Consider the following 25,559-nt stretch of genomic DNA (forward strand, 5'->3'; position numbering starts at 1 on the left):
GAAAACCGTATTCAGTTAGATTATGTACCGCATCGACAATATACTAGATGTGCTGTCAACAAGTGTCCGTGAAAAATAACATTTAACTCACGAATTGGGAACCTATTTACGTTAGTTATTTCGCTAATTAAAAGGCCAATGTGTTCATGCTCAAGGCCGAAAAAGGAAAATCAAATATAGTCGCAATACCTTATTTTATGAAAAGACATACTTATTCTATTCAATATTTTTAGACAAAAAACGGATTACCATCTGTAAAAAACCAAACTGTTAGATTTTGTACACCTGCATATCCAGGTCATTGTTAAGCTGCACTTTCTCAGTGATTATATAACGTAGCGTCATACACCGATTGCGTTTGCAGTACGCGCGATCTATGATGGCAGAAGGAAACGAGCTACTGTGCAGATATATGATCTATTACTTAGACGTACATTACAACAACATTCAGAACTTCCGACAAGCGAAGTAAAACCGTGCGATCTTTAAGATTTACTTTTAATAAAACTATCTCATTCAAAATATTCAAACGAACGATAAAAAATTCACAGAGTCAACTCGAGTAACTTTAATAGCAACGTCGCTACTGGCGATTGGTAGGGGAGCGACAGGCTGTGGTGCTGGACAGTTAGAGGTGCAATTGGTAGACGAGTCGGCAGCGCGGCCAGCGCCGTGAGTGCGACAGTTTGCGCGCGGCGCACCGCATCGTACAAACTATCGGCTGCCGGCGTCATTTACCACTCGTCTGCAGGGCCGCGTTTAGCTGCGTCCACAGGTCCTTCTTGCACGATTTTGATCTGTAATAAGTCAAAATCAAACATTTCTTCATTTAAATAAACCTATAGAAAAAATTTGATGCGTAGATATATACAATTTGGTTATTAGGTTAAGTTTATGTCTAATGCTTATGTTCCACTCTACACAGAAATCGTTGAGTACACGGCATCCTCGAAATTTGATAATGTTTTCCTTTATTGTCTTACCTGTCTAAGTAAAATGTTAACAAAACTTTCGTTACTGTAAAGTAGGTTGTAAAAATATTATACCTACTTACTTATAGAATAGCTATTTAAGTAACGGCTATGTATTGAGGGTCGTAATAACATTCCGTAACGAGTATAGCTGTTGTAAACAAGATTTAGTTTACGACCAGGAGAAAAAAAAAATAATGGAAGTGCGTGGACGAATTATTGATGTCAGGTAGAGCATTTTCCAATTTTCTGCCTGTTGACGATGTCGCAAATATATTTTTATCGCCGAATAAAAATTTCAAAAGATTTCCAAAACCGCGAAAATAACTAGAGCCAAATTCTATAAAAACAGATAAAGACACCAAGCTTAGACAGCGAAGCCTTCCGCAATAATACAACTTATACTTACTTATGTATGCCACAGATACGTAAAAATTTGAAAAAAAAAAGCTTTTTTGTTATGATGTAAAATCGCATATTATGTATTCTATTAGACAAAAAATGATGAAATCTCTTTGGCGATACTATTTTCTTTGGTGTGAAAGTAGAAGAAGAAAAATAAACTCTTTATTGCGCGCATAACATAAAGGAAAAGAAACAGTAAGAAGTTTACAGTAAATCACAATGTAGAGATGCAAAGGACTCCAAGCAATCTCTTACAGGCAACTTTTGTAGACAGGACTTACAGCAAGAGAACGGGATATAGTTCCTGATATAGAATATTAACATAAAAATATTCAGTTAACGGTTGGTACATACCTACGCAGCGAGGCGAGCCACTCTTTAAACTGCGTGTTGCCTTCAGGAGTGAGCTGGAAGGCGGTGCGTGCTGATAGTACGATTCCCACAAATTCCTCGTACTCCACAGACGTCAGGTGATACAACTTCTGATGTATGCACTGGATGTACCTGAATAACAAAACATTTTCTTAGCTCGCAAAGTATATCGGTGAAAACTGTCTACAATTGTTGGTCTTCAGTTGCATCAGCTGGCTCTGTCTGATAGAGACATCTTTACCCGAACACTTAAGATTATATAGTTTTGCTCAATGGCATTTTTAATACCCCCTGTATTGAAGTGCCGCAAATCACAAGTCGGTGATTTAGAGATCTGCCTAATAATCCGTCGGTAAGCGGACGCGTCTGCTGTAGACTGTGGTCTCATCTCTTGCCTCTCCGTCATAGGCTTGAGAGTTTTTCAGTGCAACGTGACGTACTTACATCTTATTTGTATTCCGCTACTTTCAGCTTACGTAAGTCACTATAACTAGCTTACAAAGTCGTTTGCATTAAATTGATCGTAAGGGGCGGAAAGGAAGTACAACTAAATATAATGGCCAAAATTAAGGTTTTTTTGACTTTTCATAAAAAACATCTAATTTTTTTCGCAAGATGAGGTTTTGTTAAGTTTCCATGCCGCAAAGAGTATAATATTAGTAAGGATATTTTTATAAGTATTAACTTCAGTGACCCGCATTTATAAACCTTTTATGGAGAAAGCGAAGCGGTTCATATGTTTATGTACTTGTTTACAATATAAATAACTACTTACATCTGTTGACACTTGTGTACGAGTGGCGCTAAAGTGCCGCGCAGATGTTGCATTACAAGGTGATGGGGACCACCCCTTGCCAGCCAATGAGCGGACTCCACACATAGCTCGTACAGCACAAATGGCGACACCACAGAGTTGACCGCACACACACAAAACTGGTGAAGGTATTGCGCACCCAGACGCTTCGAAATGCGTAGTAGCCACTTCACGTGTTCACCGTACGGCGGATTCCTGTAAAACACAACACTAAATTTTGCAAATAATACAGCCATTCGTTATCATAGTAACAAACAGATACAATTTATAGAAGCATAAAAAAAAATAAGTTTTAATCCCGCCATGCCTGCATTATAAGCAGTAGGTCTAAGTCTAGTCTAAGCCCTAAATCCCTATGGGATATTTTTATTATTTTTCAATATCATAGTTACTGTAAATAATCAAACAAGTATTTTAGAATATTTCCAACTAAATTGATGCAACAGGATATTATTGAACCAAATAATTATAGAAAGGAATGGTGCGCATTTAAAATGAAAAGCTTATTAACTTATACGGATAATCATAAATGTGTTATCTTCGTATCACTAAAAAATATTGCACTACAGGCAAATAAAATAACACACAAGGAAATTATGGAATCACGGATTTTCGAAATTTTCCGAAAGATTTAATCTTCTCATTTTAAAATATTGAAGTATTTTGTAATATCTCTAGAATTGTTTTTTGTTTTTACGAAATTCCTGATTTTAATCATTTCCTTTGGCTTACCAGTAAAGTACAATATCTTCAAGAGTTCTACCGAGAACAACATTGAAATTTGTATTGTTCGAGTTCGGCTGATGATTTTTACAGGTTTTGATAACATTCTAACACTTACCGTTTAATCAACCGCAAACTTCATATCCATCTTTTCTTCCAATGCAAAGGAAATTTAAGAGTATAGATACGACATACGCGATTTTATTTGGCTCGACTAAAATAAGACATAAGTGGCTGCGCTTCTAAGAATTAAATGGTTTAAACATAGTACATGGTTAATGTGAGAACTTCTATAAGATCCATCTTCAGACCTACCTTGAAAAATCACGCGGTCTGTATACTATACAAGTCCCGATTGTCTTCTTGATAGTTTCTAGCGACATCAATAACTTGATTTGGTGGTATTAGTATTGATTATTATATCACCTACCTTAAAATGAACCTTGCATCTAAGTATACCTTTGTTGGTTCTAATAACTAAACCAATTAGACCTTGTGAGTTGTGCAAAAAAGATCCAAGTCACAAAGTTTGACAAATTAAGACATATATCTATATTCATAATCTATAGATATATCTTAATTTGTCTAGTCTTTTTTATTTTATTTTATTAGACTACATATAGTTTAGGCTTCACGAAAAAGATATACAGTGTCTGCGTTGAGATTATACGAAAGGTTATTTGTTATATCAGACAAAAATCCTATTTAAAGATACATATCATTTAACATTAGCAACTAATGCAGACATATAATTTAATAATAAAAAAAAAATCCCTGGTACTATCTTAAATAAAACTTTATATAAGACATTGTAGAAGCAGCCGTTACCTTGCCGAATTCCATGATAAACAATGAAAATTAAGCTCAATTTGCTATACTCCGCGAAAATCAGGAGAAACTTAACGGTGTGATTTATAATTCATCCAATCTTTATACTCCACACCAAACAGATCTCTACACTTCTTAGTGGATATTATTGGAAAATATTGTAAAATGAAAACGGCCGATTGCCGCAGTGTGCAGTCCCCAGCCTTAGACTCAGAGAGCAGAGTGCTCTCTGAGTCTAAGGCTGGGGGATCGATTCCTACAACTGAAAAATGTTTGTGTGATGAACATAACTTTTTCAGTGTCTGGGTGTTTATCTGTATATTATAAGTATGTATTTATATTATTCAGAAAAATATTCATAAGTCATCTTTGTACCCGTAACAGAACCTACGCTTACTTTGGGGCTAGTTCCGATGTGTTTATTGTCAATATATATTTATTAGTCTTATTAGTCATAACTGTGATGAATAATAAGTTGAGGATATTAAACACATACTTTTTTAACTTTAAATTACCGCACTCGTGTATTATGATATCCTGATTAAGTTTTTACCTCACTGCAAGTGTTACGCAGTAGTCATTTCTTAATTTAACGGGATAGTAGTTTATTTTTTTAAACCAACTGTTATGCGCCCGAATGTAGTACATAGGTAATATTTTTTTAAATAAATAATTAAAATGGTATCTTCTTAACAATTATGATATCAAGTTTTATCAAATTATTTACAATACACAAGAGTTTACGTATTTTCGAAAAGTGCTTATGATTGTGAAATTCTTTAACCACTCGTGATGAAAAACAGTTAAAAGGAAAAATAAAGGCATATTATTATAATAATGAAAACTTCTTTAAAGAAGAAGAGAAGTTTTTAATTAGTAGTTAGAATTTTCAGTGACTAGTGTTCAGTGACAATTACCTTCCAAATTTATTCTGCGGGCGGTCATCATGCACACGTCGCGCCTGTGTCTCCAAGGCTAACATTCCAACGCGGTATGCAGCCAACAGTCTCCTCAACTGGGCTGGAGGTAATGCCGGTGGGCCAACGTTGGAGCCGACGGTGCCACTCACCGCGCTCACCCCACTCACGCTTGCAGTGTTTACTCCTACGCCGTTCACCCCACTCACCCCCACGTTGCTAACGGTAACCGTCGGTATCTGAGCCGGCATTGGGGGCGGAATCGGTGATGGATGCTGCAGATTGCATAATTCACATTTTATTTTCAACATGATATATATCTTTAAACGAGCAATTCTTGTATATATATAATAGGAATCTCGGAATCGGCTCCAACGATTTTTATGACATTTAATATACAGGGGGTTCCGGGGGCGATACATCCAGCTAGGATTCATTTTTAGAAAATGTCATTTTATTTGTGTTTTCCGGTAATAACAGATTTGGTACAGACTAAGTTGTCCCGTGCGGTCAGCTAGTTTTAGTTTAATTCACATATTTTCTAAAAAATAATTGTAATGGAAGGCAAAGGCCAATCGTAATCGTAGGTTTAGCCTGATAATGCCCGTTTTCACTAACGACAGACAAGGCAATGTCTAAGTAACATGTTAAAAGTATGAACGCTTCATAAGTGCCTGTGATAAGGTCCACATGAATAAAACATTATTGAATTTTGAATTTTTAAATAGAATTATTATTACTATTATTAGACCTGTCAAATTTCTTCTGAACAAAGGAATTGTCACTTTGTAAATGGTGTCGATTCTTTAGTTGTATATATCAAAACTTAACTGAACTGGCACGTCTAAAAGAAGACTATGCCTTGGAATAGGAGAGCACTACACTTTAGATTAATGTAGATATTTATGTAAAACCGAATTTGAAGACAGATAAACTAAAAACGTGTAAAGAAAGATGAGCATAAAGTAGTCTCACGTTGACGGCGATGGGCGGCGGGTGGACGATGGGCGCGTGAGTCAGCTGTGGAGGAAGCGGGTGTGTCGGCGTAACGATCCCGCGTACGAAGTACGGCGGCAGAGCGAACTGCGCGCCGGGGTGTGCTGTCGCCGCTCCGCCGAACTATTCATTACACATTACTTTAATTTACATAATTGCTGCTGAATGAGGTTGTAATAACTTAAACTATTACAAAAATTATGTTTATCATTTCCATTATTCTGACTATAGTCGACGCATTTTAAACTGAGGCTTTGGGTCAGAAATGATTGCTCACTCAATTAATCAATAAACTAAATGCAGTCTTGATAAAATTAAAACATAGGTACTTACATGGGCAGGTTGCGTGACCTGGAGTTGGTAGATAGTAGGTGGCGGGTAGGGAAAAAAGGGATACGGCAGGGCGTAGGGCAACGACACCGCTACCGGGGGTAGAGCTCGATAGGCTGGCTCTTCTGGCAGCCCTTCACCTTCTTCAGTAGCTTGCCGGAGATATAACTCGTGCCAGTATCGCGCCACGGTGTACAACACTTCAGGATACACTCCTCCACCTTAACGATTTTAGAACAAGGTTTAGTCTATGACAAAGAGAAGAAAAATGGTAGTAAAGCCAGAGATATGTGTAAAATTGTAAATAAAGACGAGGGCTGAATGAATCCTAGGTGTGATGAGGACTGGAACGAAAACTTGGAATCTGACAATCGTGCTCTTCAAGTAAAAGTTGGTTCACATTCTATGACGAAGGACATTGTGTGGATTATCTGCAAACAATTGATTGAATACTAAAACCCCAAAATAAAGCACATAAATGTAATAAATTCCTGCATAACACTTGTGCAAAAAAGTGGCACTAATAATTGACTTTCCAGGTCTGAGTTCTAGTATTTTTGATTATAAGGCGTAACTTCTTGTTAATATTAATTTATTCTAGGCTGTACAGTTATATACCTTTGCCTTTTTCCGTGAGATAAGAACGAAAAATAATTCGAATTGGCGGTAAATCACGAAACTAATAAGAAGTTGTTTTTTTTTTTAATCTAATTTATGCTCAGCCCTTTCGAGAACTTTTTACTGAATTCCGTTATGTCGCAAAAATATGTTTGTATCATCTCATTACAAATGTTTGAATATCTTTGCTTCTTTCTACTGTAATAATATGCATGTATACTGCGTAGAAACCTTACTCTTGAATCACTTTATCTATTGCTGAAATCTGGATTAATATCCGATGCCTATTTTAAACCTTAGCGTGCTTATACCGTGAGCAACTTTGTTTTATTCTATGTTAATATTAGACACCTCTTGAGACAACCTGCTTTTATCCAATATTGCCTACTCAGTTCACATTATGTATACTGCGTAGAAGCCTTCCTCTTGAATCCCTTTATCTATTGCTGAAATCTGGATTAATATACGATGCCTATTTTAAACCTTAGCGTGCTAATACCGTGAGCCACTCTGTTTTATTCTATGTAAAGATTGGACACCTCTTGAGACAACCTGCTTTCATCCAATATTTCCTACTCAGTTCACATTACCTTTGGCGGCAGCCTCAACGGTGAGGCAGGCGCGCTCAAGCATTGAGTCGCTCTGCTCCTTGCATTGCAGCACTGCGCGCTGGATCTCGTTGTAGTTGAGCGCATGCGCATGTGGCAATACCGACAACGCAAGCTCCGCCGCTGCGCGTACCATGTGGACATCGCAGCCAGACGATGCCTGTGGATACGCCTCTCAAAATAAGTAAAACGAAAATTTATGAAAGGAAACATGGGCGTCTTTGTACGAAAGAAAGGGAATGTTGTGTATGTGTCCTTTTCTCATGCACTCAATGAACTTCAAAGTTCGATAAAATTATCTCTTTTCGTTAAACAATCTTCCTGGAGCAGCGATGAGCGCTCGATTTCTGGTAGGGGCGAATAAATATTTCTGTATTTTATCTATTCTGGTTTGGACGCTTTGGCCATGGCTAGTTACCACCCTACGATAAAGACGTGCCACTTAGTGATTCACTCAAGATGGCGCGCAGCCGGTTAGTGAAATGAGTTAATTACATCCTACCATCTTAGACTGCATCATCAGTCACCTGGTGGTAAGTGCAGTCAAGAGCTAACTTGTAGTGGAATAAAAAAAACCTTGTTTAAAGTTGTAAAATAACCTTCAGTTTCCAGGTTCCAAATATCCAGATTTTGCTTTTATCGTATTCTTTATTCGGTTATCGTTATTAAGTTTGATAAAAAACTTATAATATACACAGTACACATAACATACTCTCGCACACACACACACACTGTATGTTTTATTTGCATGTCAATAATAAATAAATAAATGTATAATAAAAATAAGTTGAAATAAAAATGTGTTATGTAAGGGAAGAGCGAGATCTTCTGGCACAGGTTTTAAATTTAACAGAAGTTCTTACCGCTATTGTTATATGTGAATGAATACATTTTCATTTTTTTTTTCAATAGTAATATTGCTATCCTTTGCTACAGGATTATGTTAAGTTTAAAAGTGTTTGCACAATTGCGTATGTATGTTACTTTACTACACTTTCAGACACATTCACATAGGCTTCCTCAATAAAAAAACATTACATATTTAAATATAATAAAAAATGAGTTATGAGTTTTAAGTATTATATTTCTAAATGCGTATGTATACAGGATTAAATTGATAACTACTATAACATCATTTTAATTTTAAATGTGTGGGAAAAAAGCAACCAGTCAGACCAGGGTAAAACGTTTAACAAACCCTTTGGTCTTAAAATTGAATATCTTTACTTATAATAAAACTGTATAGATTCCTGTACATTTCATTTTTTTTTTTTAATTTTAGGCAGGGAAAGTTTAAATATTGATATAGAAGCCGAATCTGAGTTTTATTTAACTTGTGTCTGTCTGTCTGTCTGCTCGCACATGACATAAACTATTTAGCAGTGTTATAGCTGATACTCCGGGTTAACATTTGTTCCTTCGGGATATTGATGAAATATTCTATCGATTATCGACCATTATTTGAATTAATCATTTTACTATTTACTATTTATTATTAATTTAAAACATGATTATTGATTCATGTTAGGAATAATGTACATTTAATGAATACTCAACATGCGGTAGTTTTAACTTTAAAAAAAAATTGTACTTTCATCAAATAAAAAAGGCATATAAAAATGTTTACTATAAATGAAGTGTCATAAAATTACAAATGTCAGAAATACACGGAATTAAAAATCAGACTTTAGCAAAAATAGATAACCTAGGTTAGGGTCATATACTGAGAACTAATTTTTAATGGCCATTTTTTAACTACGAGAAAGGAGATAGGCGCCTACCTTATCGGCTATTCCAGCAGCTTCAGGGGGTGTAAGATGCCCCTCCCAAGCATCAATCAAAAATAAAATGGCAGGAGCTCCAATATCCATCGCTTGTCCTGCAAGAATCAAAAATATTAAATATATCTTGACTGCCTATTCTGAAGAAATAATAATAGAACCATCTTCAATTTACTAAAGAACTTACAGTACTGACAGTTTTATTTAAACTGCGTTTTAAATATAATATTAAGTATATAAAATTCAAACCTGTGATCCAACTGACATGTGAAGAATATGTACGACTTAACCAATTCGCGCTAACACAATTATGTAGCCCTAACGCATAAACGCCCAATTGAAATGCCGCCATATGTAATCCTCTAAAAGAAAAAAAAACAAGATATCATTCCACAATCAGCAATATCATAATTTAAACATTGATATGCATCACACAAGTTGAAAAGATCCATGTTAGGTGCAAGGACCTAGCAAGCTCATAAAATTGCCCAGCAATTTCTATCGTTGTCGTGTTGGTAAGAACTGGCGTGTTATTTCCTTGCGTACTGATAAATACTCTATACGCGGTAAAGAGGTGATGATTACGCGTGCTATTAATGTTGAACCAGCTTTTCACGAAGCTTCGGGCATACTAAAATACTGCGTATATTTCAAGTGTATAAGAAATTTCATGTAAATCTGTTTAGTTGTTTTAGAATGAAAAGGTAATAACAAAGTTATTGCACTTTACATCTATTCTTTAAGAAACATTCAGTTTACCCGGGTAAAGAGTAGCTCACTCACTATAAACATAATACGGCCATAAACTACCTCTATCCAAAAAATCGCGTCCGGTGCTGCGTGATAGAAAGATAAACCTACTAAATATTATAATGCATGGATTAATTTAATTTCGGACAGCTGCGGTCCTGATCTTAAATAAGTGCCCTTAATAATTTATTTAAAAATAGATAAGATAACACACGTTGTCTACTCTCTTACTTTAAATCCTCAATAAATTTGATTCTGAAACAGTTGGCTTATTGTCAACATCCAATGTTCTAATAACCATTATATCATCCAAACGGATGATATTATGTTGTACTGAATTTCATTATAACACTCATGTGTTTTAGTTCGCTCCCTTCTGTGCAAAGGTTTTACTCAAAAGACAGATACATTCTTACTGCTCGATGCCTGGTATCTCTGTATGAATTTAAAAAAAAAACATTTTCTACAAAATCGCTAATCGCTACAAAATGTTAAATACTACGATATTAATTAACTTTCATTAATACTTAGTTTAATTGTATAAACTCAGGAATGGATTATATTAGGTTACGAGGCGTGACTGTTTTGATGTTAGCAGTAAGCTATTTCATTATCTTTCAAAGAGGTATGGGAGTAGATAAAGTGTGAAGACATTCGTGTTTTAATACACCTTATTTTATAACAGTTGCATAAATAACTATCATTGCACTCAAAAAAGAAACAACACAAATGACGTTCTTATTGCTAAAGATATGGCTTTAGCAATAAGACCCTTGACCCTTCCAGACAACCCTTGGGGAAAGTAATTTAAGATAGTAAAGGGTAGCGGCGTAAATAGTGTTATATATTATATATATAACACTATCCTGGGTACATATAGTGTTATATATTGTATATATAACACTACATTTACATTATAATTATTAACTTAAAAATAAGAAAAACAACTTAATATTTTACTAGCTGTTGCCCGCGACTTTGAACGCGTTGAATTTTTGATTTGCCCTGAAATAAGAAGAAAACCCGAGACTGCCTACGCCTATCCTAAAGTTCAGTTCCATGATTTATACGTTATCAGCTCTCAATATACAGTAATAAAGGATAGAAGCTCCTAAATAAAAGATATTAGTAGTATGCACCTCAGAGTTACTTAAGCGAATGCCCGCGGCTTCGTCAGCGCAGCGTAGATCCTAATTCTCTTGAGCTTGAAAATACCCCCGTTGGTGCCTATTCCCTTCTCCAGAAAGAAAGCTAACTACAAACTTATTTAGGATAGTTCAATAGTTTAATCAGTAGCTACAAACAGACAGTAAAACACACTTTGGCATTTATATTTCTATTTTGCATATTATTGATATACCTAAGCGAATTTTCAAAGAATCCGTTTATCCTTCACTTCATCACTCTCTTTTTCTTTATCTACTGAGCCGGTTTCCGCATTAAAAATTTCTTGTCTGTTGTACGTGCATCCTTGACTTATAAGGAAACTTATTCATAACATTAAAGAATAAAATATAATTAATGCAAATTTTGCTTGCTTTCTTTATAGAGACTATTTTCTAAATTTTAGGTTTTGAGACTTAGTAAGCAACAAAATGCAGCATATACATGCATCCCCTATTTTACCACCCCTAAAAAGTGATATCTAAAAAAACGTGGATATTTATTGCGAATTATGGCTTCATTTACCACAAAAACAAAGGACTTCCATAATATACTTCTTTAGGGATACATTTGGATGATGATGACTCTGATGCTTTATAATAAACCTATTTTCTAAATTTCAGGATGGTTAAATAATGAAAAATTCAGTAACAGCTTTCTCCCCTATTTTACCGCCCTTTAAAGGTGATATCCAAAAAAAACGGTAATATAAGTATTTTTTATTCATAATCACAAACCTAAATACTAAATTCTCTTCCCTAACCTCAAAAACAAAGGACTTTCATTCAAACTTCCAACCCCTGTTATACCCCTTAAGAAGATTACTCCAGGAACTAGTTTTACGCAGAGCCGCATTTATCTTATAATTACCACACGTGATAGTGTCTGCCGTCTGTTAATCGTCTGCGTAAAGGTGAAATGAAGGGGAGAGGGAGTGAGAGGGAGTTGAAGGTTGTTTTAATAAACGTAGTGAAAAGTAGGGGCGAAAATACACCTTAAGGATCACTTGCACGAAATAACGGAAAAGAAGACACATTTTTAATTACCCAGACACATTGATAACGATTCCTAAGGTAAGAGCGAAACCAACTGACTACTGTTAACTACTGTCTGCGATAAATTAAAGGCTAAAGGTTGGGCTGCATGATATCAGAATAAAACGAATCAAAGGCTTTAATGAAATCTAAAAGAACAATGATTGCAACTAGCTAGTTATCAAGGCTGTAACGATCATCAACACAGATCTTAGTAAGCGCTGTAACACTACTAGGATAAGATTATAACTACATAAGTAGCTACTTTAGCTAAGGGGAGGATAGAAATTGGGCGGAAATGAGAGAAAGACGAAGAATTAGTTATTTTAGGAACAGGTATAACGTAGTATGCCGAGCGCCATGCACTGGTAAAGTTATGTCTATAAGGAGTAATTTAAATTATTCTTTTATTTTATTTGAGTTACTGTTACCGGAACAATAATTATAATTTTTCCACAAATACCATCACTGCCAGTTGCATCAGATTTAACGGCAAAAATGTGTGTTTATAATTTCGGTGTGACTAGCTTCAACCTAAACGGAGAACAATAATGAAATTATTTAAGAAAAACGTCAAGCACTCCCTTCGGTACATAACAAAATAACACGCCAGCGATGTCCACCATGTTCATGTGAAATCGCTTACAAAATAAATGAAAGTAAAATAAAACGTCAGCCCCAACAATGCAACTCAGCCAGTCCTTTTAAGTTTCATATTCCGTGGTGGTAGCAGTATTGCAAAAAAGAGTATTTTAAATGAATATGATTTCATACCTGTGAGGACCATGATGTTCTCTTGCACATGACGTTTGTGTGAACAGACTGGTACTCGATGATCCACCAGCTTTGAACAGTACAGACTTTGCCAACTCGAACATAAAGTGAGCTAATGCTTCAGACGGTTGGTTTGGTACCGATGGGTACAACCGTTTTCCTTTATATCTAAAAATTTATAATAGAATTTATTTATATAACAAAAATATTTTATGTTCCAAGCAACAATTATTAACAAGTAACAAATAATTTTCATCAGCAAACTAAAATATGGACGAAATTAAAAAAAAAAAGTAGGCTAACGTCGATCTTCAAGTCACGAGAATTGCCTATGTTAGACGCTTGGACACCTAATTAAGACTTTGTTGCAGTCTCGTAACCATGACTTACAATAAAACAAGGAAAAAATAAATGGGTCTAAATATTGACATACAAGGATACAGACGATATACTTCTGACCAAACAAACGAAAGTCAATCACACAAATAATAACAAACGTTATAAGATAACGCTTTCACTTTTCACTATTTTCTATGTAGCCTTATTTGTTATCTTAATATAACTTATTTGAAGTTGACAATACCATACTGACCTGGAGTCTTTAAGTTTGGGGATGTGTGTGTTGTGCGTGTGATGAGATTGGTGTGTGTTTGTGTGCGTCTGGTGCGGCTGGTGCGTCTGATGCGTTTGATGTGATTGGTGCGATTGATGAGAAGAGTGCGGCACCGCTGTTGGGGATGGCCCGCCTTCCGTAACTGTCATCCGATCCAATTCTCCTACAAGAGAACATGCCGATATCTGTAATCATCAAGAATAAAAAATTAATTGCAAATTATAATTAGTTTGCTATATGTAGCAGTTTAAAAGGTTCGTTGGACTTCGTCTGGCGAAAATCCACGTGAGTTTAATCTTTTGTATTTCACTAGCGCGTTTTTAAGTGTTTATAGAAATACAATCGAATAATATTTAAGGTTTCTTTCTATTTTTTTTTTGTGCCCTAATATAGTTTAATAATAAAACAATTATGTTTTTAATGAGGATTGAAACTGTATTTAGATTACAAATATAGAAAAACACAATACCGGCGGTGGTATAACGGATGCAGTATGTTGTGTATGAATAGAATGGACTTGGTGGTTGTACGTCGGATGATCAGTTCGGTATGCGGCAGCCATCCGTGCGTTGCTAGTGTAGTACATGCTGACCATTGGACCCTTTGTTAGCTGGTGGATGTCACGGTCCAGTAACTAGAAACAACATTTTTGGGTTTAATATGACTTATTTAATTGAAAAAATGTATTTCCAAGAAAAGGTTAAAGTTCAGATATTTTATTTTATAATATTTTCTTTACTACAAGTTCTCGATTTGCCTTGAATCCGGACCAGTGCAGGCTACCCTAACATCATTCTCATCCGCTGTGGTAAAATAACCAAACAACTGCTAAATGGCCATCGTAACTTGGAATCATTGTATGTACATTACCTACGTACTTATACACATGCTTATTTTGGGACCAATCCAAAATCCACTCAATGTTCCCCATGTAGCCGTTGCCATTGTAATTTATTACATTAATTTCGTAAGAAAAATATAACATTTTGCATGGCACGCACGTCGCCACTACGTTCCCTAAAGCAGAAGCTAAAATTTCTTCTGGTCATATCTTACTGCTGCGGTTCGTAAAAAAACATTTACAGAGCTCGAAAGTTACACGTTATTACTTTTTTGGATACGTATCAGTTCATATTACGTCTCTTTGCAACGATCGCTCAAAATTATAAGGTTCAGGTTACGTTAGTTTAAAAAAAAATAATACAACGTATAAGATCTATAACATCATAGAACTGTAAATTAAGTTCATCCGTTACAGGTTTGCAGAATGCTAATAAAATGTTATTACCTTATTCATGATCCTCGCTAACTTAACAGGGTCATCCTTATAGAAAGAAAGCAGAGTGAGGGCCAACTCCCCGCGTTGCCGTCTGGTTCCTTCGCAGAGCAATGGGTGTTCGGCTTCTGAGACGTTGGCTTTCAGACCCAACGCTGCCACGGCCGCTTCGAACCCTAACATTTCATCTGACGGCAATCTTGCCTGGGAAAAAGAGGAGACATGTTACAATTTTTTTTTTATCCGACTTTTATTCGAGGACGAGGCAGAGCATTTGTATCCAACCCTACGTTAATTTACACTATTGGTACCAAGGCATTCTGATGTTCAAAAGTAACCTCGGTAGTAAATCTCCTTTGATACCTCGGGTTTAATTTAAGCAGTTAAATTGCACTTTAATGTGAAGGACTAAACCCTTCTAAAGAGGAAACCCCTCTTAAAAGGGTTTAGCTAACCTGCCCTTTAGCGGGCCGTTGTTAGATTGATAACAGTGATGATAAGGATTACAAGTATATAAGTTAAATATTAGAAGGTGCATTACTTATATGTCTAAACATAAAGGGAGCTAAACTTACCGGATGTGTGGTTTAGTAACTTGAAGATAGTTAGTATTGCACTTACACAATGTTTGTTTTCTTTATCCGTACAGGATAAAACAAGGACATCAAATAAGAAACTCGCAAGCGCAATCGGCAATAGAGCAGGACCTCGATTTCTGAAAAAATGCATCAAGTTACTTCCCACTTATATTATGAAAAAAAGAATATGATGAATGTTATTTCTCTTAAAGACAAAAAATTCTGAACGGATTTTGATAAAACTTTAGAGTAGGTTTTACATCAGAATATAACATATGTTAAATAATTTATACTACATAAAATATTGTGTATGTAACGGTGAAAGCCTAGTGCCTAGTCCTTACTTTCGGGGAGCCGAATTCGAACCCCGGCATGCACCTCTTTCACGCGCGTTTTAACGCGAGGATCCTAACTCCTGAGGATGCTCCGGTTTCGGAGTGAAACGTGCGTAGAGGGTACATTGCCGAAGATCTGTGTGGTTTGGAGTATAAGGATTGAAGAAATTATCAGACATTTTTTTTAGTTTATATTTTTATGAAAACAGTACACCCCTTCCTTCTCACTTTTGATCTTGTATATATTCTTAAATTTTATTGTATAATTTCGTCGACATATAGCTTTGGAAGTTTATCTGGTTGTAACAATACAACCACTGCATGCACGGTAATGAATGTACGCATAACTAGTATAATCAAAAAAATGAGGTACCTAAGCATTCCATCGCGTAATTGTTCAGCCTTTTCCCTTGCCAACACCAGTTGCTCTGGACCAGTAGGCAGTTTCTTCAATAAAGCTACCAGCTCAGTTTCTTGATTGTTGAGTTTCACTTCTAAAGCCTTTGTACTCGCTGGTGGACGGGCCATTTCCAACGCGTATAATCCTACTCTGAACGCTAGCTCGTGATGTTCATTGAATTCTGCCAAGACCTGTCAAATGGAATTGTAAAACGAAACTTAAACAGTGGCGTTCCAAGGGTTTTGAAGATGGGCAAGCCCTAAAAAAATATATTAAAGTATGTCCGACGTACGACTTTCAGACACATTAACGGAGTTCTCTGTTGCTAACATCGGGAGTTACATCGATAATAACCGAAACAAATGATGTCAAATTAATTTAAAATCGACGCGAGACTTAATTACATCAGCTACGGAATGAATAATATCATTTTGAATTTTATTAGATAAATAACTCGGCTCGGATTTGCCTCTTAGTTGATTTTGCATATGTTTTTCTAAAATAAGATTTCATTTCCTTTGCCCGTGTCCGTCTCAAGGATCTCAGCGTTCTGCTAGGGAGAATATTCTCCGAATGATGAAATGTAAGTCGCAAAGTTACTCGGAATCCTTCACAATAAAAGCTGCAACGCTGTGGAATGCACTCCCTGACGATATTCGTCGCTCTAAATCCCTAGCTATTTTCAAAAGCCGTGTTAGACATCACTATTTGTCATTATAATTTTGTTGTTCGTATATGTGTACTTATGTATCTATAGTAAATATATATAAATATTTGTTAATATATATATATATATATATATATATATTTATTTATATCTTATTTTATTTATCTCTTTTAATTATTTATTATATTAGTTATTAGTAGTATGTACTAAAGTGTGTAAATTTATGTATTGTTTATTTTAATTGCGATTTCCCGTCTCTCATGTTTTGTTGTGTACTATCGGTAAGGTTACCTGGCAGAGATCACTTTTAGTGATAAGGTCGCCTTTTGCTTTTAATTTTTTGTTTAACTATATTTGTAATTTCTCCTTTATTACGCAATAAAGATGTTTAAATAAATAAATAAGATCCTATTTTGAAAGTAACAATACAAGTTCTACGAAATTTCCTTTATTTAATAAACTATTGGACTCGTCATGACTTTTAAAAGGTAGTTGTTGCTATGCCAAATGACAAACAATATCAAATAATCTTTGAAAATCACTACGATTATGGTCAACACGCGAATTATGATTGGAAATTTCAATTGATAATTGGTGGGATAAAGAAGTATCTATGCGCTGTTTGCCGAAAGTAAAAAAATAAATGACAGCACTCAAATGTTTATGTGTAAATCTGGTGTCTTTTTATAGCACTTGTAAAGTTATTTAAATCTTTGTAACCAGCCGCGTTCCAAACTTTATTTTCATTAGAAAAAAATATGCAATACCGACAATATAATTTATAACCCAACGAGTATTGTTTAACGATCTATTAAATTGCCTCTAACGATTTTTACTAGTTTTAAAAAGTTATGGTGATGTTATTAGCCGTTTTTATTTCCAAAAAAGTTAAATAATTTACCTTTTGTTCACCAATTAATATTTGCACACACCTGAGCCCGCAACAAGAAACAATTTCCACACAATTTGAACTCATTGTTAATAAAATTTACTTTAATTAATAATGGAAAAAAAACAATGAAATGCTCTTTTTCGAATTCAAGCAAACACTAATAAACTTCAAACTATGAATCACAACACTATCGGAGAAATGTGAAGTTGTTCAAATTCGACAAACTGACGAACTTCAACCCGTAATGTTGCTTTTTATGTCCATTTAAATTATTAAATAATTTAGATTGTCTCTGCTAAACTAACTAACACTAACATTTCTATAGGTGAAAGCAGGAAAAATTAGCCCCATACAAGCCAACGAGAGTGAGTGAGACAAAGCGAGAGGTCTGCGTGCGCGACCTTGATATTTTGTCATTCCATCGCCGCCACTCGGAAGTTTGCTGCGTTCGGGAATTTCTGTACCGCTATGTTCGGAAATCGCGCATTGTAATACACTATTGAGTCAAAGTTCATACTTTTTTATTTCCTCATTACTATCAAGTATTAATTATTATAGATTTATTGTAACGCAAGCCGGGCTTTTCGGCTTGTATGGTAGTACCGCCACTGAACTTAAATAATTACGAAACGAAACTTTAATAAAAACGAAAATTAAATAATTTTCACATAACAGTTAATTCAGCCGGCTCGAAAACCTGCATTAGCGCAACTTTGTAAGTCCATATATATTAGAATGTATAGTCTATTAAACTATTGCACTATCAACCGAAAGGTTAATATACTGATTTTTAGTAATTACATCATTTATTTACCGACTACTTACTAATATTATGAGAAAAAAACAAAAAGGCGACACTAACAGTGCAGAGGAAGGCGCACTGCGCTAGTGTAGCGGAGGCGAGACACGAGAGGCGATGGCTGGCCGCGCACAATCGCAGAGAGGGCGTGTGACGACGCCTCGCACGACGCGCTTCGGCCGCTGCGCTCAGTACCGAGCCCGGGCCACCGCCATTGGCACCTGATAATCATGAATTAATTATTGTGCACTGCTCGAAACTTTACAACGTTAGTAAATGTTTGTTCAGTACACATCCTGCGGGCCTCAAGCCGCACCCAAAAGCAAAAAGGTCTACAATTCGACTTAATCTTATCCTACTTACAACACTACTAATTATTATTTTCATCAAGTAATTATTGTATTACTAGCTATTGCCCGCGACTTCGTCTGCGTTTGACTTTGTTTTTTAATTTGGCATTAAATTTAGTTGTAGTTCTAAAAAAATTTAAAGTACTCAGTATCGCTAAGCCTTGAATGAGGGGTTTGCTGCTGTCCGCGAGGAGTTCTGTCCTCTATCTCCAACCACAGTTTGGACAAAATTAAACACATATTATAACCGCTATAGTACATAAATAATTATTTAAATTGGATATAATTTGTTGGAATTATGGTATAAATCGTCAAACACTTTCATCCCCTCTCCTAAAGGAACCGAGCTTAATAATGAATATGTGTACAAAGTTTCATGAGGATTGGTAAGGTAGTTTTTGTATGAAAGCGTAACAAACAAACTTACATTCACATTTATAATATAAATAGGGATTATTTATTTATTCATCAGACCGGATTGTTATTTAAATTACATTAAAAATATAAAAAAGCGAACTGCATGAATTTCCACAGCAGAGAAATGGGTAGTTCCCACCTGTTATAAAATTTTTCACATTATAGTATGTATGAACTTGTAATAAAATCTCTTTGGCTATACTATTTTTATCTGGCTGGTTTTGGTATCATTAAAAGTTTAAATTTTAAAGAAGATAATTCCAAATTTAAATTAGGAAAATGGTGTGATTTTTATTTGTTTTTCGTACTGTGAAGATGAGCGAATCTAATGAAGAAATTCGATACATATTGAAATTTTACTACAAAAAATGCGATGTGAAAAGAATATGTTTGACTACGGGACCGTATGAAAACATACCAAGTGCCGGAGGACTAGCAAGCAACTCCGCAGCAAGCCTGGCGCCCAGCGCACAAGCTTCCCGAGCGTGTCCGTGCGCATGAAGGCCTTCCGCGCGGGCGAACGAAACGTCCCACCCGCAGCCCCAGCTTAGCTCATCGACGCTGCGCTCATTACCAATACTGCCACTTGCACTCTGCAAGTAATAGGGAAGTTTAAAGAAATTGTCACTTTATTTAAACATATATATAACTCTATAAATTCACAATACAAAATTACAAACATTAAAGAACGCCATCTATTGAAAATTATCCGCATTCAACCAAATAAAGCTTCATGTTCATTGTCTTTCACAAGCAACTTACCGCATGTACAAGTTCGGAGTTATTGTCATCTACCGTGACGCGGCTCGCCGCTGTGGCGTCGTAGTAATACAGGTTACAGTCATCATCGGATACAGAGTCGTCGTGCGACACGCGACGCGCGGCATCTTCAGACGACGCGCCAGTAGAACTAGACTCCTGCGAATCAGTGTCACCACCACTTTGCTGGAGTATTTCTTCCTCGTTCTCGCAGAAACCTGAAAGTATTGAAAAAAAACATGATTTTAATGGGTAACGAAGAATCGCAAAGATATTGTATTTATCTAATGATATATGATTATATAAAACGTTTTTATTGAGGTGATATTATGTAAAACGTAATTTTTTTTTTATATTCGAAATAAGGTATTTGACGACTGGTATTGCATGCAAATCGTGGGTAATCCCCGACCCCGTCCTATATAATCGACGTCTGCCTGTTTTCCTTTTTCATTAAAAATCCTACTTATATAAGTTAACTAGTTGTACCCTGCCACGCTTCGCTGTGGCACATTGTGATTGAATGGTGGAGAAAAATAGATAAAAACAATCCTTGATGCCTATTATATATCATGCTAAAATTTCAGCCCGATCATTGCAGAACTTTTAGAGTTTTTGAAGCGTATACAAATCAACATAACATTTTTATATATATAGATATGTGTTTTAGCACTAAAGATGTCCCTCCTACTTCCAGAGGCAACCTAAATTCTAATTCAATTTGGAAATTATAGATAGTTGCAATCATTGACTGCAAATCTTACAGACTCTTACGACTTCCGACTCTCACTTAAAGTTTTAGTAGCACCTATTAAAGCATTTTGTGGCCAAGCTTGTTCAGGGAAGTCCCTACTACCCCCATGCCTATTTAAGCTGCTAAGCTGCGTTCCAGTCCGAAGGGTGTCATTTCATAGGATGTGTTCCTTGCATGGCATGCAAAGTGTTCCTCTGTTTATGTAACAAATTATGGTTTTTCACTAACCATTAGGTTACCACAGCTACCACAACAAAAAACCTTTAGGATGTTATCAACAATTATAATTATATAAATAATTTTAACGCCCCTACAATCTCCTCTAGGGCTAAAATTTTTCAAAATCTGATAGTAAGTGACTTAACATTTAATTTTTTTTATTTTTAATATTTAACAAACATTAAACTTTTATTAAATTTTAAGTCTGTGGGAATTTTAGTATAAAATTTTCATTTTTTTTCATTAGCACCCCCGTAACTGATTTTGTGATTTAAACTTCATTCAATACATTCTTGTTTGCTCGTAACATAGACCAAAAAAATTCTGTCCAAATTTCATGTCTAAAAGAGTTAAATTTCAAAATTTAGTTTTTATGATTTTTTCTAATCATTAACGCCCCCGCTATACACTTCGGAGATTTAACACTTATAAAAAAGTTAGCCTATCCATTAAGTCAATGTATCCTCTACATGGATGCAGAATTTCAATTCAATCGGATGTATAGTTTAATAGTTTTAACGGAACAACCGTAAATAACTCTATAGATTCATATATTAGTATAGAGTATAGATATAGATGTTTTCATTGTTACTGACGCAGTTGCAAACACGTCTATGAGCAGACAGACCTAGCAATCCCACTAAAAATCAACGTCTCGCGCGCTGTGGCTTCGTGCTGTGGCGGGGCCATATTTTAGTCCACATGCTTACCGTACCTAACTGACAGTCTAGGACTTATTTTGCCGTAATATAAGAGTCGTGTGTGACGCGGAGTGCACAAAGTGTGTCACGACTCCGATATCATAGTGAATCAGGGCCCATTTTGGTTATATTTCTGTATATGTAAGCATTTATGTGGATAAATAAGTAATTTATATTTTCTTTCATAGGTTTGCATAGGTAACTAACTGGTCCGGGGGAGTACTATTGTGTTGTGATGGGTCCGGTCAGGTCCGGCGTGGTTGCCGGTGTAATTACTTGCTTACGTCCGGCATATCTGAATAAAATCTGTTCATTCTAATATTGCTATCTCGCTCCAACGTATTATGGCGTCCCTGTCGGGTTGTGTATAAAAAAAATCCTCAAAAACTTGATATTATGGCGTCCCTGTCGGGTTGTGTATAAAAAAAATCCTCCAAAACTTGATATTATTGCCCCGCGAGGTGATAAGTAGAGTATTCAACTCAGAGTTAAAGCTCCTTCGTTTTGGGGAGCCCCTAAAACCCTCGCTTCACTCAGATTTCTAGATACAAAACCCTCGCTACGCTCGGAAGTAACTCTAAAATCCCTCATTTGCTCGGGAATCACCCAAGCTCCCGTAACGTAAGACGTCGCTTTTCTCTCTTGCTTTTTATTTCTTGTACAATCTAACTAATAAAACTAATAATTTAATCAACTATTAAAATCTATGGTTTGCATGTCACACGCTCTTGAGACGCATCTGCACTTTCTGAACGTTGCCGACTTTTTATATTTATTTAAGAATGAAAGGAGACAACAGCTAACATAACATTAAAAATTATGATGTGAAGCCTATTTTTGTACCAGTCATGTTTGCAAGATTAGCAAGTTCGTTTATCAATTACTTGTAAATAATAAAAAATTGTAAAGTAAAAGATAACTAACGTACTTATAAAGTTTCAGTTATATTCAAGCTATCCCTCGCGACTTTGAACGCGTCTTGGTCATCCATAAAAGATAAGACATATGTCTTATGTGATATGGCGGACTTTTATTTAGAACTTTTAAGGAGAAATAACTTTTTGTAAAATCATTTTATCGAAACTTTATCCGTTTACGCAGCGGAAGCTTTTAAAAGTAAAAAAAACCTAATTTTGAAACATTCTTCATTAGAGCTGTGCTCCTATTGGTCTTAACGTGATGATATAGCCTGCCAACTCTAGGCTAACCAACACTGAAATAATTTCTCGAATCGGACCAGTAGTTCCTGATATCATCGCGTTCAAGTAAACAAACAAATAAACTCCTGAGCTCTATATATTAGTAAGTATAAGATTAATTTGCTAATAGTTCATATGTTGTTTAGTTGAATATAATGTACCTTCAGAGGACACACTGGAGTGATTTCCGTCACTGGGACCAGTAACTCGAACTTCATTAGCTCTTTCGCCAGAGCCGCAGGGCTGTAAAGAAACATGAAATTTCGATTAATTCGGTTTTGTTGTGTGATGCGATAGGAGAGATGATTATAGTGTGTTGCTGTTGCTACATTAAAGTAGGTAGGATTTAATATATTAAACATGAACCAAATTTATGAACATATATATTTTTTTTATGTTTTACTTAACGATACATAAATTAACGGTTACAAAAGATTAGTTATAGATAATTATGGGCACCCTGAAATAGCTCTCAGCTGTTAACTTGCGATCAACGTTCTCGCTGCGATGGAATTCCATAAAATAAAGCATAAAGTCCAAAAGTTCGTGGATCCATTCTACCAGGGTTTGAAATAAAATGAAACAACAAAACTATTTTTCCTGTTCAATATAATCATTCTGAAGTTGAATACATTTATTAGATCTATGAATTAATTTTTCTAAACCGTCGTAAAAATATTTTTTATCTTTTGCCGCAAACTGAGCCAAAATTGCCTATACTCCTATACTTCATTGTCGTCGGAAAATTTCCTTCCCCTTAGGTCTTTTTTTAAATTTGGGAACAAATAAAAATCACATGGGGCCAGGGTGGGTGGACTAGCGATTCGAAGCCACGTGTGTGCAGAGCAGCCATTGCAACTCTGCTCTTGTGAACCGGTGCGTTGTCTTGCAAAAGCAACACACCTTTGGTCAGTTTTCCTTGATGGACTCCTTTAATTTTTCTAGAATCGTTGCGTAGTATTCTCCTGTTATGGTCCTACCCTTTTCTTTATAATCAATCAGTAGTATCCCTTCACAATCCTAAAAAAAACAGTTGCCATCAACTTTCCAGCCGACTCCGACACTTTGAGCTTCTTTGGCGGTGGTGTCCCCTTTTTGTGCCATTGCATGGACTCTTGTTTGGACTCAGACTCAAAGTGATGAAACCATGTTTCATCTCCGGAAACAATTCGCTCCAAAATATGTGCAGGCTCGTCTCCACAAAACTCCAAAAATTGCTTTGAAGTATCGACGTGTGCTGTTTCTGAAGCGGCGTGAGCATTCTCGGTACCCATCTTGCACTGACTTTTGCCATACCCAGATGGTCATGTAGAATTCGCAAAATGGTGGTATCTGATACTCCAACTAATGCAGATACATATCTGTTTTTTCTTTAAACGCGTATCTTCCAGTACAATTTTTTCCACTTTTTCGATGATGTTTGTATGGTGGCCTCAACTGGCCTTCCTGAGCGAGGGTCGTCTTCAATCTACTCCCGACCATGTTTAAAAAGACCATGCCACTTGTAAATCATTGATTTACTAGGGCACTGGTCCCCATAAACGGTTCCCATTTCATTCAAAATGGTTTGAGCGGTCTTTCCTTGCTTGGTAAGGAATTTATTACGCACGGTGTGCAATTTTCTCCATAGTTTTAGTGTTCTTAATAAACGAATGACGCAATTAGGCTGAAACTCAGCTTATATACTAATGATGAGTCCGCATTTAGTATGACACTAAGCAATCCTCTCTATCCCCACTCCACGAACTTTTGGACCTCCCCGCGTACATGTCACACATTACGATGTATTTTTTTTAATCTACTACAAGATAGCCCTTGACTGTAATCTCACCTGGTGGCAAGTGATGATGCAGCCTAAGATGGTAGTTGGGCTATTATTTATTTAGGTAGATACCTATTACAAATAGCCATGATTTGCTTATTTTATGCTCGGACATGGTAAAAAAAAAGTAAAATTTAGAGGAAATATATTCTATTACCGATACCGAACCACCAAAAAAAATCCGCAGTGGTTTTAAAATTATCCTGTATACCATGTTATAGTCGTAAAAATGTAATAGGCCCGTTTTGACATTTGTCATCGCGACGTAACTAGTTATGGAACCATAAGACTCTGTACTCGATACTCACGATAAATCAATTCAAGTTTGTATCAGTACTGGATTGATATTATTATGTATTGTAAAGTGTTCGTTCGTTCAAAGTATTCCTTTAACTTCACAACCAATACGCGTGAGTGGCTGTTGATTATACGTCCACTTTTCAACATGTTGAAACAGAGTTAGTACTATATAACAACAAACACTAAAATCGAGTCAAATCACTATGTTTAAATTAATGTCCAAAATAGAAGAGCCATAGTTAACGTAATAGTAAACAATATATATCAAATTTAAACGAGCGCACAGTCAACTTTACAAGATGAGGAACAAAAACTGCGCAGTGCGCGCGGGGACGCTTCAGTCATGTGCCGCTTGGTCAGATACATCAACTCAGACTCATTATTTAGAAACCA

At 35.8% G+C, this 25,559-nt stretch overlaps 1 protein-coding gene across 1 annotated transcript in view; it reads right to left on the reverse strand.

Moving 5' to 3' along the window:
- Positions 1-338: 338 nt before the first annotated feature.
- LOC120626473 (zinc finger SWIM domain-containing protein 8) overlaps positions 339-25,559 on the reverse strand; it is a gene marked incomplete at its 5' end in the record, with an annotated part of 43,571 nt that continues 18,350 nt past the window's right edge. The window contains 19 exons of the mRNA XM_039893999.1: positions 339-797; positions 1,731-1,880; positions 2,524-2,757; positions 5,031-5,305; positions 6,006-6,149; positions 6,360-6,577; positions 7,565-7,742; positions 9,364-9,461; positions 9,613-9,725; positions 13,086-13,253; positions 13,678-13,883; positions 14,168-14,332; positions 14,987-15,178; positions 15,596-15,689; positions 16,261-16,478; positions 18,709-18,866; positions 19,831-20,005; positions 20,175-20,389; positions 23,206-23,287. Of these exons, the coding sequence (XP_039749933.1) occupies positions 731-797; positions 1,731-1,880; positions 2,524-2,757; positions 5,031-5,305; positions 6,006-6,149; positions 6,360-6,577; positions 7,565-7,742; positions 9,364-9,461; positions 9,613-9,725; positions 13,086-13,253; positions 13,678-13,883; positions 14,168-14,332; positions 14,987-15,178; positions 15,596-15,689; positions 16,261-16,478; positions 18,709-18,866; positions 19,831-20,005; positions 20,175-20,389; positions 23,206-23,287 (3,150 nt within the window). The remainder of the gene's footprint in view (positions 798-1,730; positions 1,881-2,523; positions 2,758-5,030; positions 5,306-6,005; positions 6,150-6,359; positions 6,578-7,564; positions 7,743-9,363; positions 9,462-9,612; positions 9,726-13,085; positions 13,254-13,677; positions 13,884-14,167; positions 14,333-14,986; positions 15,179-15,595; positions 15,690-16,260; positions 16,479-18,708; positions 18,867-19,830; positions 20,006-20,174; positions 20,390-23,205; positions 23,288-25,559) is intronic.

This window comes from Pararge aegeria, chromosome 9, assembly GCF_905163445.1.
Source record: "Pararge aegeria chromosome 9, ilParAegt1.1, whole genome shotgun sequence".
Classification (NCBI taxonomy): domain Eukaryota; kingdom Metazoa; phylum Arthropoda; class Insecta; order Lepidoptera; family Nymphalidae; genus Pararge; species Pararge aegeria.